Source organism: Centrocercus urophasianus, unplaced genomic scaffold (assembly GCF_019232065.1).
Source record: "Centrocercus urophasianus isolate 14NV4802_14NV808 unplaced genomic scaffold, USGS_Curo_1.0 seq_14, whole genome shotgun sequence".
Lineage (NCBI taxonomy): Eukaryota > Metazoa > Chordata > Aves > Galliformes > Phasianidae > Centrocercus > Centrocercus urophasianus.
Genome location: NW_024884586.1, coordinates 19170165 through 19187345, shown reverse-complemented (window position 1 = coordinate 19187345; position 17181 = coordinate 19170165). Strand labels below are relative to the sequence as shown.

Sequence of the window (17181 nt, the reverse complement as noted above, 5' to 3'; positions counted from 1 at the left end):
AAAAATAAATTGCAATTCCAATGTAAGTATCTATTTTTACTTGTGTAATTGTTAGGCTAATATCCTTTTCTAAGTTATTATTACATATTACTATTACTTAATTGATTATCTACTGAAGTGTTAATTGCATAGTTGATTAAAAGTTATTGTTATTAAAATAAAAGAAAAAGTTTATAATTTACAGTAGTTTGAAACTGCCTACGTATTCTTATTAACAGATTTAAAATATATATAAAGAACAGTATACTTTGATTTCTTTCTCTACTGGAAGTTGCTTGGCTTAATTCTAGCACGAGTCACTATAGGATACAAAAATCCTGGTTAACATGCCATGTGAGAAACATAACTTTCTGTATTTCTTGCCAGTGTTACCTTATGTTCTGCTCTTATTCTGCAGCCAGTGTTTAAATGGAAGCTGCTTCTGGGATCTGGATGGTTTTTACTGACACAAACGTGGCATAGCAGCTCCATCACATCAGGAGGTTGCAATGAGTGGAGGTGGGGAGCAGCCTGACATCCTCACTGTGGGAATCTTGGTCAAAGAAAGATGGAAGGTGGTAAGTATGTCTTCCTGCAATTCTTTTTCATTTTTAAAAATACTCCTGTTAGGATTTTCAATCCAATTAGCTAGTGATTATGTCAACCATTTTGGTAACCAATCAAGCATTCTATTTCAAGGCTGCCAGCAAAAAAAAAGAGTATCATGCAAATTTCATTTCTGCAATAGCAATTCTGTTGCACTCAGCGCGTGTATTTAAACATATTTCATAATCTAGCATAAAATAATTATTGATTATTTTTGCTGGGATTCTTGAAGTAACAGCAAAATTTGCTTGAGCAGGAAGATGAGGTGGCGTAAGGCAGTGGACTTCAAGATTTTGTATGAAGAATCACTGACCCCTATTAGTGCTCTCTCCGATTGTTCCTTGTGGAGTTCTCTGATATCCTGCTTTTTCTCTCCCCATTGAAGATTGACAACCCTGCAGTTCGATTGCATGAGAATGTCCTATTGCAACCACTTTAAAAATAAATAATAAATAAATATGTGCACATTCTGCAAATTATATGTAGATTTGTGGCCAGAGTAGAACTGAGAATTTTCGCTGCTCAGGATTTTGTTTTTTTTTAATAATAAAATCACATCTGGAGTTTTTGAACATGACCATTTTTTAAACCTATGCTCAAATTTTATTTTATGTAGATATTCTTCATAAAAATTCTAGTTTGGGAAGTAAACATAGGAAAGATCTTATAAAAGTTTGTTCTTCTCTGTTTCACTCTCTCTGCCAGTTTCAGTTAGTGTGGCTCCCTGTATCAGTGCCTTTCTAGTCCCTTTTCTTTGCCTTTGGAGCTGGAGAAATTGGAATGTAATTATAGTTTTTTATAGGTAGGTTTAAGACCATAATTTGGTGCGCAGTATAACAAAAAGCCCAAAGAAAAAAAAATTGGAGTAGATGTACTTAAGGCTTGAAGCGTAGGAGGAGAAGAACAGTGGAGAAGAGGATGGAGAGAATGAGACAAGAGATGCTGAATGCAAAGATGGGAAGTGTGAAACTCATGTGCAGAGTGGAAGACTGTGGTGTAGATGTGAAAAAGTGCAACAGCACCCTTGTCAAGGTAGAAGACATTGAGTAGATGTAGCAGGATACCAGTATAAGCAAAAACTTCTGTCTTAACTCAAAAGCAAGATGTTTTTGAAGAGAAGGTGAAAAAGTGGCTGGGCTGCCTGAAAGGAAAATGGAATTTAAGAAAACTGGAGTTCAGCCTGCAATTGAAACTTGGGAGATATATGAAAAGCAATCGAAAGACTTCTATAGGAATGTTGGCAACAAAAAGAAGACCAAGAAAAGTGTGCCCTCATTGCTTAATTTCGTGTGTGACCTAGTGAAAAGGAGGTGAAGAATGATTTTTCTGTCATCAAAGAGAAGTTTATTTGTGCCTGAAATTATTGTGTGCCATGATTATTGGATGCATGTTAATGATTCTGGTGTACTTCATCTGAGGACAGAAATTGATCTGTTTATTAATATGGACGCTTGTTTGTTTATTTTAGCCCACAAGCACAACAAAAAGCCTTTCAGAGGCAGTCTTTCCCTGTCTGGCCATGTCTCAAAGCTGATAAATTGAAATTACGTGATTAACTGCTCTAAGTCTGTAGAAGTGACAAAGGTGACTGTATCTCTATCCTGTTTCACCTTTCTAATGTGCATTTTCACTGTCCCCGCTGTACTTAGATTAGTGCTTATGCTGAAAACTGCAGTCAAATAGACAAATACGTTTAGCTGTTTGAGCCTGAGCAGATAGGTAGGCGGGTTAGTTATGAAGTCTTAATGTAATGTGCTGTCTACACAGTGCATGTTTTTAGCGGTGACAATGAGAGACTAGAAGTGAAAATTGCTAGGTAGTATTTAGTATGCCGTAGTCATATAACCTTAGCAAATCTACATTTTCAAATGATGGTTAGAAAATCATGTCATTCATTTCAAGATAAAATATATTAAAAAAATTAAAATGAAAAGTAAGCCCTAAGGACTTTTTCTACGAGTCCTTAGGATAAGTTCGTTTTGACTCGTTTTCTCCTGTATCAGTTGAACAATGGTAGCTACAGGAGACTTCACAATATAAGAACATTGAATGAAATAGCATTGACATTTTGATACTAAAAGAGACAGGTCTTTGTCTCTTATGAGCAGAGTTAAAACGCAACTATCAATATCTGCTCTGAATGTAGTGTATGCCAGGAGCATTCTTTTTGCTTCCTCCTCAAACAGATGAATTTTCTATTGGTACCTGTTCCTTTAATATATCTGATAATAAGAATGGTGTTAGTGAACACCATTCTTATATAAGTAAATAAGTAACATTTAATATATGTATTCAAAGATAATCTTAGCCATTTTTAGTCATGTGTAAATCATTTCACTGAATAGAAAATTCTGTCTTTTTGTAGTAACTCCCAGGAAGTTTTGTACCTTTAGTATTCAGTGCTTATATTTCTGAGGGGAAGATAGCTTATTTTAAAATGTCACTGTACATTTGTTTTTTGAAGGTCTGTGGGTAGCATATGGCTATTTGAGGAAAGCTTATATTCAGCATGCTGACTTTGGCCAGATTCATGCTGGGAGTTGTATTCTTATATTGTGTGAAATTGAGGAAGTTTAGTGCAGATAGGTATTGTGTGTATTAACTTGTCTGCCTAGGATTCTCTTCCAAATTTTATGCAGTTAACCATATATTTGTAGTTTTTTCAATAGCTCTTTCCTTCGTAAAGGGTACAATTATATTAATCTAAAATCTAGAATAATAGTGTTTGCAGTTTGGAAGACAGTTGGAAGAAGTGTTGCTGTTTTGTTTCTTTCTGTTTCTGCTCCTCCTTTTCTAATCTGTTTTTTTTTTTTTTTCTCCAACATAGCTAAGGAAAATAGGAGGTGGAGGATTTGGAGAAATTTACGATGCATTGGACTTGCTTACCCGAGAGAATGTGGCACTGAAGGTCGAGTCAGCTCAGCAGCCAAAGCAAGTGCTGAAAATGGAAGTAGCTGTGTTGAAGAAACTGCAAGGTAGGACTGTACCTCTGATATACAGGAAGTAGCATGTCAGTGTATCTGTTAAAAAAGAATTAGAATAACAACGTAGTCGTAGTTTGAGTAAGTACTCTCCATGTTGTCTAAGTTTTTAATTATTCAGCCTCTGGAAGTTTTGCTACAATGAACCTTTTCTTTGAAACAGGATGAAATGAGAAAAAAAGATGAAAAATAAAATTGCTTTCAGAACCTGTGTTCAGCTGTACTTTATTCTGGATCTGTTTGCTCTCTTTATCTTTTTTTGCTCTAGATTTTTTTTTTTTTTTTTTTTTTTTTTTGTGTACAGAAAAAGGAGACATTTAAAAAGAGGAAACAAAAATACCGATTAGGCATTGAATTGCTGGTCCTTCATGTAGCACCAGTGATAAGAATGCTCCTATTTCTTTTTCTCTTGTCAGTTCTCTTGCAAAGAGTTTTCTAAGCTTGAAATTGGAAGCATAATTAAAAAAACAACAACAGTGTACGGGAAACAAGAAACAACAACAACAGTAATAAAAATCAGCCCCAAACCACAAATTTTAAATCCTGTAACTCATAGAAAAAGTAATTATTAGTATCTAGAATACTTCTAGGGTTCAGTTCCTTGACTATTCAGAATTGTGGCTTTGGGTACTCACTTCCAATGTACCTTTTAATACTCTGAGGTCTGAAGCTAGTAGCACAAGTAAGTGTGCAAAGGTGTCTCTTCACTGCTTTTCACAATATTTGAATAAAAGGAGTGTTTAAAAAGTGACTTTTTTCTTTAAACAATTTATTCTGAATCTGGAAGACTGTGACTAATCTGTTGGTCTCTGTCAGCAGCCAGATTTTTTCTGAACTCTGAGTTCGAATAAAACAAAATCTGCATGACATATGGTGCTGCCTAATCAGCTGTAAAGGTCACATTGCTACAGAAATTGACAGCCTCTATAGATTTAAGAGGGCAAGTATGTCACGTGTGATAGTGTTAACAAACTGTTCCTATGTTCGTATCTTTTTAAAGAATTTCACAAAAACATCTATTAATACACAGCTGAGTAAGAAGATTCAGGGAGTCTGTATTAGTTTTCTTTGAACATCAGCATTAGTCTAGCGATGTAACTTTAATACTAGTTGAACAACTTGAATTTTAATTCGAAATACTATATTGGAACCTTCTAATTTGAATTTAAGTACAGTGAATTTTGAGTTCAGTGGTTACAGAGGTTCTTTTTTTTCATTGAAAACTTTTAACTTCTTTACCTTTTTTGCCTGAAATGGCAAATATTGCTGTAGGACCTTACAAAACTTATAATATTTTGTGTCAATCTTACTTTGGGAATTTAACTCACTAATTCTACTGAATCTTAGTAAATGCTGTCTAGATGCAAAAAACCGAGTAATGACACCTGAACAACAGATCCGCAGAGGCAAATAATTCACATATATTATGCAAATAAAGACCTCTCAGGTTTTGTTAATTATTTTCTCAATAGTTATTGAAATAATTGGAAGTTTTTACATAAATGAAAAACTGATTTAATGAAAGTACTTTAGAAGACACTTTTTTTGACAAACCTTCCTTATATGAAAACAATCTAAATAATATTATTTGTTTACTTTTTTAATATTTAATTGTTCAGCTCCTTATTTTTAAAAATACAAAACAAACAAACAAACAAAAAGAAGGCTGTGCTTTTATGATAATAATGCAGGAAGTGACCGTTAGTTATTGCTGTTCAGGCTGCACAATACAGTGCAGCTGCTCTGACTTTAGGTGACGAATGTTGTGGGTAATCAGGAAAGTGACTTTGGTAACTGACGAGACAAAGATGAACTTTATGGTAATGTTGAGATCTATATTTCACACAGATACGTAGGTTGATTTTTGTGTGAGTGTATTTTTATCTGTACTTGATGGATTTTATCAAATGGGATGTTGAATTATGGTAGAGCAAACCAGTTTACAGAAAATCTTGATGCTTAGGAGCCATTTCCATTAAGTTTTCTACCTTCGTAAGTTTTCAAAATGCTAAAAATCTGTTGGAGAAAGAAAACCAAGAAAAATGGATAACATGGGGAGTAGAGAAAAACTTATTGTAATTGCTTCCCAAATAATATATGTTTTGTTTCTTGTATGGTATTTTTTTCTTATTTTTGATTATTTTTTTTTCTTCCATAGGCTAACAGATTTAGAAAATGTGACATTGTAGACAATTAGTTTAGGATACTTTTGTTACTACCTTCTAATAGCAAATGTGCAGTGTCAAAGCAACTTTTATCTTGTTCTATCCCTTTTTGCCACATGTCAATATAAGTATGTATGTGTATTCTGTTCCCAAAGAGCTCATGCTGTCTTACTTTCAAGGTGTTGTAGATACTTTGAAGATAAATCAGATGGAATGTAACTGTCATGAAAATCCTTTTCTTGCACATATTTGGAAGGATTCCTCTGTGACTAGTAGGTAACGAAAGGCATGGTGTTGCCCCACTGTTAGTGTAAGGTGACATTGTTTAGAACTCTCATGATGTATGGGACTGATTTATTTAAAAATACGTATAATCTCATATATTTTCTGGGAAAATTAGGAAGAAATAGGCTTAAGGAAACAAATAGGTGTAATGTGTCCCAATCCAGCCAAGCAAATCTTTCAGTCTTTACTAGAACTGTACACGTTCTCATGGTTATGATGATGCTTTAGAGCATTTCTGTACTAGAATATTATTTCACAGCAACTGTGAAACTGAAATGAGCATAGCTGTTGGCAGAAGTGCAGGGCTGTAGTATTTTTTTTTCTATTATTTTTGCTTTGAGACATTTTGAAAATTAAAGCAGTGTGGTCATTCTTTGCAGGAGTGAAATGAGTCATAACTTTGTAGATATGCAGTGAAGTGAATAATAAAAAACTTCAAAGAAACTCTTATAAGACCCTGGTCTATCAAAACATGCTTGAATATATGAGTAGCTGTATGATTTATCTCATAATTATGTGGGAGGAGTATGTTGACTGATACGGCCATCTATTACAGTTCAGTTACCAATAGTTTCCTTCATTTATTTGGTTATTTACTTTTTCATGCCTATGATGCTGTCGCTTAATTCTTGTTGGCAGAATACTGTTTAACTCTTTAAATACGGTTTTTTAAAAGAAATCTGCTGCAACAGATGGTTGTTCTATTTAATCATGTTGTTAGGCCATCTGTTCACACAGTCAGATCAGAGAAGACAGATTTGTCGTATCTCACTCAGCGAGAGTGAGACTCCCTCAGTTGGTTTCTGTCTCACAACCTTACCGACTCTTATCTCACTCATTTACATCTCTGCAGCATAATTTGATGATTGGTTCCCTCTGGTGTGGTCCACAAAACTAGCTGTAGCGATACAGTGCAGCTTAAGGAATGGTTGTTGGTGCTCTCTGGCTAGAAATCTTTCCAAGGCCATAGCCATTTGCTGCAGCCTACTCATGTTTTTTTTCCTCACTCGTCTCCAGTCACAGGCTCACAGATGTTTTATACTTAGAGAAAAGGATCTCAAGGTATCTGCAAAGGTGTAATAGGTGCACAATGTTACACTAAAGTGTAAGAGAATTAGGTTATTTGAATAATGTGTTTAGGCCCTACTTCTGCCCTTTGTCACTTCTTCAGTTTTTTAATGAAAGTTAGTTTCCAAAGAATTTACCACACAGTTGGAATTGAGGCTTCAGATGAAAGGGATTTACTTGGACAAACCAAGTTTTGGACACTTACTGGAGTTCTTAGATAAGTCTCACCATGAAAAAGTGGACTGATGTGGTTCTCTGAACTTGTTACTTCAGCATATCCACAGTGACGGTAGAGTGAGTCGTGAATGTTTGAGATATGAATTCACTAACTGGAAATGGAAGCAATGAATATACAAAACTTCATCTTGAGAAATGTGCTGTAAATCTTTCATAAAACTGTGTTGTCTGTGCTGCTTTCCATCTCACTTAAATGAGTGGAAGAAATAGAAAAAGCAGTGTTATTGTTTAGCACTTATGTATTTGTAGAAACTGTAGAGATTTCTTTCAAAATCAGTTTAGAAATTATTTTGAACCATGAGATTTTTTTGTTTCTTTGCTTGTTTTTAAATAATTATGGTTAAATGGTGTTTGGCAGGGAGCTTCCTGGGGAGCTATTAAGTAGGAACCTGTTCTGTCAAATGAGCTGGAAGTATTCAGAAGTTGTAAAACTAAGTTCTAGGGTTTTGTCTGAGCTTTTCTTGTTACTTACTAGGAATATGAAAGAGAAAAAACACATATTTTCATTATTATTGCCTAATTTGTTTCTTCTTATTCTTCCTTCAGGAAAGGATCATATCTGTAGATTCATTGGATGTGGAAGGAATGACAGATTTAACTATGTGGTCATGCAGTTGCAGGTAAGTGTACCAAACAAAGCTCAAATGTTTGCTTGTGTGATTTGTTTTATTACCCAAACATGAAAATAGTATGAAAACAGTACAATTTTAGAGAATAGCAAATGAAAATAAAACAATTCAAATTTAATAAGTAGTAGGGAGCTAACTTAAATTGACCCTCTTCTTGTATCGTTATCTTTCATATACTCTCAAAGAGGAGAAAGTTTCCACCATTAGAAAGGTTTGATTATTGAAAGGAAGAGGTTTTCTGTGATAATGCACATTCGTTTAAAGACTTCATTTGGAGGTAGTCTAAAATATAGTATGCCTGTCTTTGTTAGCATTTTTGGATGAAAGTTTAAAAAACAAAAAAACAACCAACAACTCTTCGCAAGTGTATAAAAAAAAAAAAAAAGGATAAAATATGTGATTAATACTTAAAATTATGATATTGTGGTTCTGCATCATCTTGATTAATATGAATGGTGGATGAAGAAGTGGCTGGCCCTAGTGGATATGATACTGGAGAAAGAAATGAGCTGTTAGTCATATTCTTGATTGTTGGTTATTTTGATAGACCAATGGTTCTTTGATGTCATAGGAGTGTATTTAGTGCATTATATGAATGTTTTTCATCTGTTTCATTAAATCATCTAAGATATATTAACTAATTAAGTAAATTACATACTTTTCCATAAACAAATGAATGTAAAGTTGTCTTTGTGGGTATTTTCTCTCTGACTTTTTTTCAAGTATCCTTGATGGAGAAATATGTGTGCTGTTTTCTAGAGATTATTTTGGTCCATATTATTTAGCTGTAGATACTAAAGATACTAAAATTAATATTTTTAAAAATAATTTGTAAATTTAATATTGTAGATATTTGGGAACATCTGCTCATTAACTATGTTATTCTTGAATATGAAAACAAGTAATAAGAATATTCTGTGGTCAACCACTATAGCTAAAGATGTGATGGGAAGACTTTATGTTGTCAGTGAATGTTGATATTGGGTTGTTTCGTTTTGATTTGTTTTTTTTAAATGTCCTTTTAATTTGTCAGGGTCGAAATTTGGCAGACCTGCGTCGGAGCCAGTCTCGGGGAACATTCACAATTAGTACCACTCTGCGGCTTGGGAGGCAGATCTTGGAATCTATTGAAAGTATTCACTCTGTAGGATTCCTGCACAGGGACATAAAACCGGTAAGTCTGACCATTAAAACAACACAGGCAAATATTATGTGGATGTTGGATGGCTGTGGAAATAAGAATGTGTTCTATTCTACAAGGGTGGCTGCAAAGGTAATGCCTCCCATTTTATAATATTGGCGCATGACATCAGAGGTGAACATCACTGATGTGGCAGTAGAGGTTGAACCTTCCCACCACTACTCCATTACTTTTTGTTGCCATGCTACAGATGGCAGCAGAGGGGCAGTTTGACAAAATGGTGGCTGACATGAAAGTGTGTGTGAAGCAAAGTGTGTAATTGAATTCTTCCATGCAGAAGAAATTGTACCCGTTGACATTTATTGATGTTTGCTGAATGTTTATGGAGACCAAACAGTGGATTTTATCACAGTGGTGCATTTCAGCAGTGGTGACAATGACATGAAGGGCAAGTCATGTTCTGGATGGCCATGCATGGCTGTCACACCATGAAATGAAGAAAGTCTCAATCGGCTCACCCACACAAATCACCAGATTATGACAAGGGAACTGTACAGAGCTGAACTTCAACTTCAATGTATTAGAAATGATGTTGGCAACACTGGAATATTGCAAAGTTCATGCCATGTGAGTCCCACGAATGCTCATACAGGAAGAAAAGTACGCTGTATGTGATTTTGTCATGACCTACTCAACGAATAAGAAGCTGAAGGTGATGGTTTCTTGGATTACATCATTACTGATGATGAGGTACAGCATCACCACTATGAGCTGGAATTAAAACAGCAGTCCATGGAGTCGCAACATGAATTTCTTGTTGAAGAAACAGTTCAATATACTGCCCTCAGCAGGTGGTAGAATGATGTGTATTGTGTTAGGATAGGAAAGGGGTGATCCTTCTGCATTTCCTGGAGCCCAGACAAACCATTGATTTTGAGCACAGCGTCATGATGCTGACTAAGCTGAAGGCTTGAATTTCCCGAGTCTGGCAAGAGAAGAAGACAGTATTTCTCTTGAAGCATGATAATACCAGGCTCCATACCAGTATGAAGACTCTGGGGCACATTGCCATTCTTGGCTGGACTGTCCTACCCCTCCCCCCCCCCCCCCCACTGCATAGTGAGGATTGGCACCTTCTGACTCAAGTCTGTTCAGGCAGATGAACAATGGACTCCATGGGCAACCTTTTTGTAGCAAGAGTGATCTCATAGCAGCTTTGATATAGTGGTTTATCTCCATTGGGACAGATTTTTACAAGCACGGGATGCAGATTCTAGTACCTGTTGTCATTTCCACTGAAATAAATGAGGCATTACTTTTGGAATGATCTGTGTGCATGATAAAAGGGAAAAATGAGAAAGAATAGAAAACTAGATGCTTATTTACCAGAGTAGAATTTTTCTATTAATTAATGTTGTTTTGCAGTGACAGTAACTTGTTCTTTTTCACCACTGCCTTGAGTACTTAGACCTCCTTGCAGTTGCCCACAATTAACACTTACAGCTCTTATCTGTAGAGTGTTCATGTGTTGATCACACATATGTCAGTACATGGTTTCGATTGATTTTTACCCTCCATCTCTGAAATGGAGCAATGCTTATATGTAAATATAAATACGTAATTAGGTAGATTTTGGGGGGAAAACCCGAACAAATGAATTTGCCATTGTAGCTTTGTGTTTTTCATCAGAGAGATTTTCTGTTCTTGAAACTTTGCTTCAAAACTTGTATTTTGCAGTTTACTAAAACAGTCAAACTTTAGGAGATAGCATGTTGTATAATTGCGTACTTCTAATGAGAAGCAAGCAACAAGCGTTTCACCTTTTTGGAATGTTGCAATGATAAGTCTTCCAGTGTGGATCTTATCTATTATAACCTTTCAAATTCATCAAACTGAAGCTTTAAGCAATTCTATACATTAAAAGAAAAAACAATTGAGCAACCTTCCCTCCTAAGAAATACTAGTTGCATTGTTCAAAGGGATTCCTAAATGTTCCTTTTATCTTGTTACAGTTCTGCGTATTTTTTGGCTTCTGTTATGTATTAATGGCTGGTACTGTTAAGGTGGAATCAATGCATTTTTCTCCAACAAGATTTTCCATCAATCAATGACATTACTTGATGTGCATTCCTCCCTGCAATTTCTCATTGCGATAAGAGTTGTTTAGCATGTCTAGCTCATCTCTGGCTTCCCTGCCCCTTCCATGATTTTCTATCTAGGTAAAAATTAGGAAGTGTTTTGAAAAGAGCTCCCTTGTCCAAAGGTATATTTTTATTTCAACTTTTTAGCTCTGAATGGTTATACCAATAAGCAAATAATCACTTTCCTATTTTGTTTTCTTTCCCTTGTAATAGCTATGGGTTACTGGCAAAAAGAGTTCAGGAAAGTAGTACATGTATCATTAATAATCAACTAGGAAGTTGTGCTCTTTGCTGTAGCAGTGGAATCTGATACAAAAGATTCCTGTAGATTCCTGTATATTGCCTATTTGCTATTTTCTGGAATCTCTACTTTTTCTTTCACGAAAGTGACAGATTAAAGTTTGATTATTTGCTACTGCCTTGTGATATTTTGCAGCATATTTTGAAAACTCAAGATTGCAATGTAACTACTCAACCTTTTTTGTTCTTCTGGTGCAAAGATACATTTGTGACCTTTTTCAGGTATTATTCTTTTCGGATTTGCATGAGATACATTGTTCCCCAAGGCTCTGATTTTTTCCCAAAGATAAGTGAAATCCAGTCTGGGTTCTAAAGGACTTTAAGTACTGCGAACTCCCTTAACACAAAAACAAAAGTAGTTTTTCTAGAGTTAACTTGGTGTAACTTCCATCTTGCTCAGATGTATAGTTTCAGTTTCATGTTGCAGAATCATTTCATGTTCTATCTTTTTTTAATGTTATGTAATTTGAGGGGATTTCATGGGAGATAGATTTGAAACAATTCAGCCAATGTGTTGGGGTTTTTTACAGGTTTAATGTGGAATGCTAATCCAGAGAGACAAAAAATTACTTCAGAATGAATTGTCTCCATAAATCCTCATGACTTTCCAGCTCTTACTGATTTTAAGTTTCCTTCTCTCAAGTAAAAGAAAAAACGTTTGCACTCTTTATTCTGTATTCCTTGTATATGTTAGTAGTGCATTTGTTTAGGTGACCTTGTTAACTCATAGATCAGTAGGGTTTTTTCTTGTGGTTTTTTTTTTTTTTTTTTTTTTTTTTTTAAATGCTCGGATCAAAAAATATGAACTAGTGAGGTGGATGGAAAATTCTTGCTAAGAATGTGTGGTCTCTAAGTAATAAGGTCAGGCAACAATCTATTTGGGCCTTCTAATCTGTGGTTCAGATATGGCAAACTGAGTGTCTGATGTTCTTAATGTTTTCTTCAAATTCTATAGGAGTATAAAAGAACTGAAAACATGAAAGGAAAGGTAGAGAAGTAGAACATGGATTTTCTGTGACGGTGTAACTGTTAGTATGTACACATTAAAATATATATACCTGTGTATATATTATATATTGTGTATATACGTATTGTATATAAAATGTATATCTGTATTTGTTTTTCTTCCTAGTCTAACTTTGCAATGGGACGTTTTCCTAGCACCTGTAGGAAGTGTTATATGCTGGATTTTGGCTTGGCACGACAATTTACGAACTCATGTGGGGATGTCCGACCAGTAAGATTCTTTTCAAAATTATCAATTGTTGATGTGATTAATTAAATGTGGTAATACACCGTTTCTTTTTTTCCTGGAGAAGTGTATGAATGGCATTGAACTGGTTGCTTACATAAACTTGACAAGCATGATCCCAGATCAGAAATGCCAGCTGATGTATGGGTTATGTTAAAAGATTGGCAGTTAGAGATGAATCTTGTTTCTGGTTTGAAACGCAGCCTACTCCATGATTTTTATGGGTAGTGAATCATTTGATTTGTGAAAACAAATCTGTATCAGAGTAGTGTATCAGCTCTGAATTTCACTTGGTAATGCATATTCTGTATTACAGAAAAAAATACGAGCAGGAAAAAAAACCAGTGAACTGAATAGTCTTGTGAAAGGGAATGTCTAAATAATTAAAACAGTGATAGGACACTGATTATAATATTAGCAGGACATAGCTAAGTGTTTTTGGTATTTGTTAATGTGATGCAGTTGGGAGAAAATTGTTGAGAAGAGAATATAAATGAGGACATTACAATTTAAGTACAGTAGAGCCTCCCTAATTCTCTGGTGGGAGTCCTTTCAAAATTTCCAAGTTTCAAGTCAGTATCGTGATACATGGCAATGTTTAAATGAAAAGTATTGTCTTTATTGATTTAATTTGTTTTTATAATAATGAATACTGTGCTGTTGAATGATTCATTGACTAATGAATAGTCAATATTGTGTATTGTATTTATTAATGTGGAACAATGTGAGTGATAGAATCTACCTGTACAGGATTTTCAATTTGATTTTTCCTAAGGAGTTGGGAAAGTGGCAAATTTTTGTGTGCAAATTATGAGGTGTGTGAATTAGGAAGGTAAATTAGCGAGGTTCTGCTGTACTCTATTCCTTCAGCCATAATGCTGGACACTGCAATGAAAGCAAAGAGCAGGGGAGACCAACAGAGTGGCTGCTGCTGTTGGAAAGGTGAGCTAAACAATTTAAGTAGTTTTACATTTTTTTTTCTATTTATCAGTGTTCTTGTCTTCCGTATGTTTGTCTGCTTATAATGTTTTTTTTTAAACAGACCTTAATTTTGAAAATAAAGCAATTCCCAAGATTCTGTAATTTCAGTGTGTACACAGGAACACGCACAGTGGTACTACTTTCAGAAAGCGAGTAATAACAGATATTATTATAATATTTCTGCTTTTTTTGGTAACGACACAACTCTAGCTTTTTGTTTTTCATTGCAGTGCCCTACAGTGTATCTGAAGTAATTATTCAGCTTAATCTATCTATAATTTTCAGACGAATCTATTATAACTTTCAAGGGTACGGTTCAAAGCAGTCAAGTTTGTTAGGACTGCATTTTCCTCCAGAAATCACTGACCATCTGCACTGGCTAATGTTAGCATTTTGATTCTTCAGTGTTTTTGGTACTCGCTGTATTTTTTATTACCCTGAGGTGTCATATGTAGACAATCTTTTTAAAGCCCAGAGGAGCAAGCAGTTTACAGCTTATTTCACTATTCTATTCCATAGTAGGATTTGCAATAGCATGATTTTCACCTCTGTTATAGATTACAAAAAATGACCTTCATTTGTTTTGCAGCGGGCTCTATGACTGGTTTTTGAAGGTTAAAAAAAAAAAAAAAAGACTTGAAGGAGGTGTATTGTACTGCTTGTCCATCAAGAATATGATGGAATCTATGTTTGCCTGGATCTTATGTTGACTGCAAATACTTTTGAGATACAGGTGTAGGTGGAATTAGGATGAAGAGTATGGAAATTCTGGGAATAGTCTATGACTGTATAGGCTTCTGAAACACATTTTTCTTGTTAAGATGGTACTAGGATGCAAGTATTTTGTGTAGATATAGAATGAAATTCTATAATGTAGGTTAATAGGACAACATGGGATTGGTGGCAGGAACCTTTTTTGGTAACTGAAAAGATTCAAAGAGTGAAAAACGCATCTGGAAAGTAGAACAAAAGTTGCTGGAGATTATATAGGCTGTTATGGAAGGAGCAAATGATTTGGAGAATAAATTGCTAGAGAAAGGGAGGAAATGAAAATTTGAATCAATAGTATAGATAAGAAATGACTATTGCAAAGTGGGGTAATTAGAATTTAATTGTAGGGAGCCAGTTTCTAATCATCAGGCAAATACATTTAACACAATGTAAATTCAGTATGCTTATGCTCATGGTCTACCTCTGTTTTAATGTGAAGGTTAACTGCGAGTGTTCTTTGAGGTGCTATTAAAATTACTACAAAGGAAACAAAACAAAGGAAAAAATAAACAGCTATTCTTCACTCTCAGAAAGATTAATCTTTCTCTTATTAAGCATTTAGAAATGAATTTGAGTTCTTAATTTAAAATCTGTATATTCAACTACCAGGTACTGTCACAGATCTGTTTTTTGTCATCTCTTTTATATAGACTGTAATTTTGAAATAACAGAATTGTCTTTGTTATACAAAAAAGAGAGTGTAACGTGAAAAGCTAAGATAAAACAATTTGAAAAATATCCATGAGAAGTAGGTATCTAGGATAAAACCTTTTCATCCCAAATATCTCTGTTTTTTTTTGCTACAGCAGACACATCTTACTGACTGGCAGCATAAAGAATTACTCAAATTAACATGCAGTCCCTTGAGTCTGGTGATTTAGACTCTGCAAATGTGAATGAAGAAGGAAACTTTTTTTTTGCCCTCTGAAAGAGTGGTGTCTAGTATTGGAATGGGCTGCCCAGGGAAGTGGTGAAGTTGCCATCCCTGCAGGTGTACAAGAAATGTGTACCTGTGGCACTGAGGGAGATGGTTAAGTGGGCAGATGGACTAGATGGTACTAGAGGTTTTTTTCCAAGCATAATGGTTATATGGTTCTATTATTGTTTGATCTGTATGTTCCCTCTGAGAGTATCGGAACTAGCAAGTTAAAGGGTAGTCTAAGGAACTCTCTTTTGCCCACTTTTTGGGTCAAAGGAAGAGTTGCTCTATGAATGTTTTCCTCAACTTCCTCCTGTCCTCCCAGTGAATAGATTTTTGGTTGTTATTCAGTTGTTATTTAAACCAAATAGAAAGCTTCGAAAGAGTCCTCTTCCTCATTGGTTTATTCAGCATGACCTTAATATCAAGTGTGTAAACTTTCCAGTAATTACTTAAAATATAGATTAAAGAAACACATTAGCATATATTCAGGAAATATTTTAGATCTAAATTGCTATGTTTTATTTAGAAGTTTGAAATCTTAAACCACACCAAGCTGGAAGTTGTGATTTTTTTGAACAACTAAGAAATGTAGTACAGTTTTTCTGATAGGCTTTGCATTAAAGGAATCACAAGATTCTTACTTTGAACATCAGCAGAAGTATTTAAATCTGAAGGAAATGAGTGTCCACCAGTATTTTCTGACGAGTTATCCATGCTCTTTACTGCTACTGTCAACCACTGAGTAACAGACAGTAACAGAATTCTGAGACCTGCTAAAGCAGGAGATGCAGCAGTGGCTGTGCAGACTGACCCATAGAAAAAAGCACAGCAGGAAGAATGCGAATGCTTAGATCTTTTTATTCTCTGGGCAAATGGTTACAAAACTGTTCACATCAAACCACAAGCTGAACCACATTCAGATGTTTAGGTACAAAACCAGTTAAAGGCTGATTGTCTTTCTTTAGCGCTTTCAGGTTCTGAGGATTTTCCAGCAAGTGAATTTTTATCTTGAAATTTCACTTTTGGACAATGACAGTTTCACTTTTGGTGTCCTGGAAATTACTTTAAGGAACTGAATTCCACACAAAACAAACAAACAAACAACAACAAAAATATACACAAACCCTCCTCGAATGCTGTGCGGAGATGTGTTGCTAAATGTTAAAACCAGGCATTAAATACATTTTGAAAGCTTTCAAAGTCTATCATAGTTCAGTTAAATACAGAGAATATAGAAAGAAAATATACATTGTATATGCATAGTCTTATTTTGTATGGGTTTTTTGTTTGCTTTTCCTACTTTATGAAGATTTTGAAATGTTATGTGTTTGAATTACATGGTGTTTCTTTGTAATATTTTGGATGATTTTGATTGCTGAGGAGGACTAGAGAATGCTTCCATCTTTGCTTAAGACTTAACTTGTCTTCTTGGCATAAGAAGGTAGAGTTGTGGATTGTTTATTTCTGTGGTGAGAATGAAACGGAGTTCTTGTGGTACTGAAGGATTAAACACTGCATTGATTAAATCATAGAATCATAGAATCACCAAGGTTGGAAAAGACCTAACAGATCATCCAGTCCAACCGTTCACCTATTCCCAATAGCTCCCACTAAACCATGTCCCTCAACACAACATCCAGCCTTTCCTTGAACACCCCCAGGCTCGGTGACTCCACCACCTCCCTGGGCAGTCCGTTCCAGTGCCTGACCACCCTTTCTGAAA

At 35.1% G+C, this 17181-nt stretch overlaps 1 protein-coding gene across 2 annotated transcripts in view; it reads left to right on the top strand.

Moving 5' to 3' along the window:
* Positions 1–403: 403 nt before the first annotated feature.
* TTBK2 (tau tubulin kinase 2) overlaps positions 404–17181 on the top strand; it is a 63004-nt gene continuing 46226 nt past the window's right edge. For both annotated transcript variants that reach the window (XM_042814573.1, XM_042814572.1), the window contains exons 1-5: positions 404–557; positions 3413–3560; positions 7868–7941; positions 8984–9124; positions 12665–12769. In XM_042814573.1, coding sequence (XP_042670507.1) covers positions 489–557; positions 3413–3560; positions 7868–7941; positions 8984–9124; positions 12665–12769 — 537 coding nt within the window. In that variant the 5' untranslated portion in view covers positions 404–488. The remainder of the gene's footprint in view (positions 558–3412; positions 3561–7867; positions 7942–8983; positions 9125–12664; positions 12770–17181) is intronic.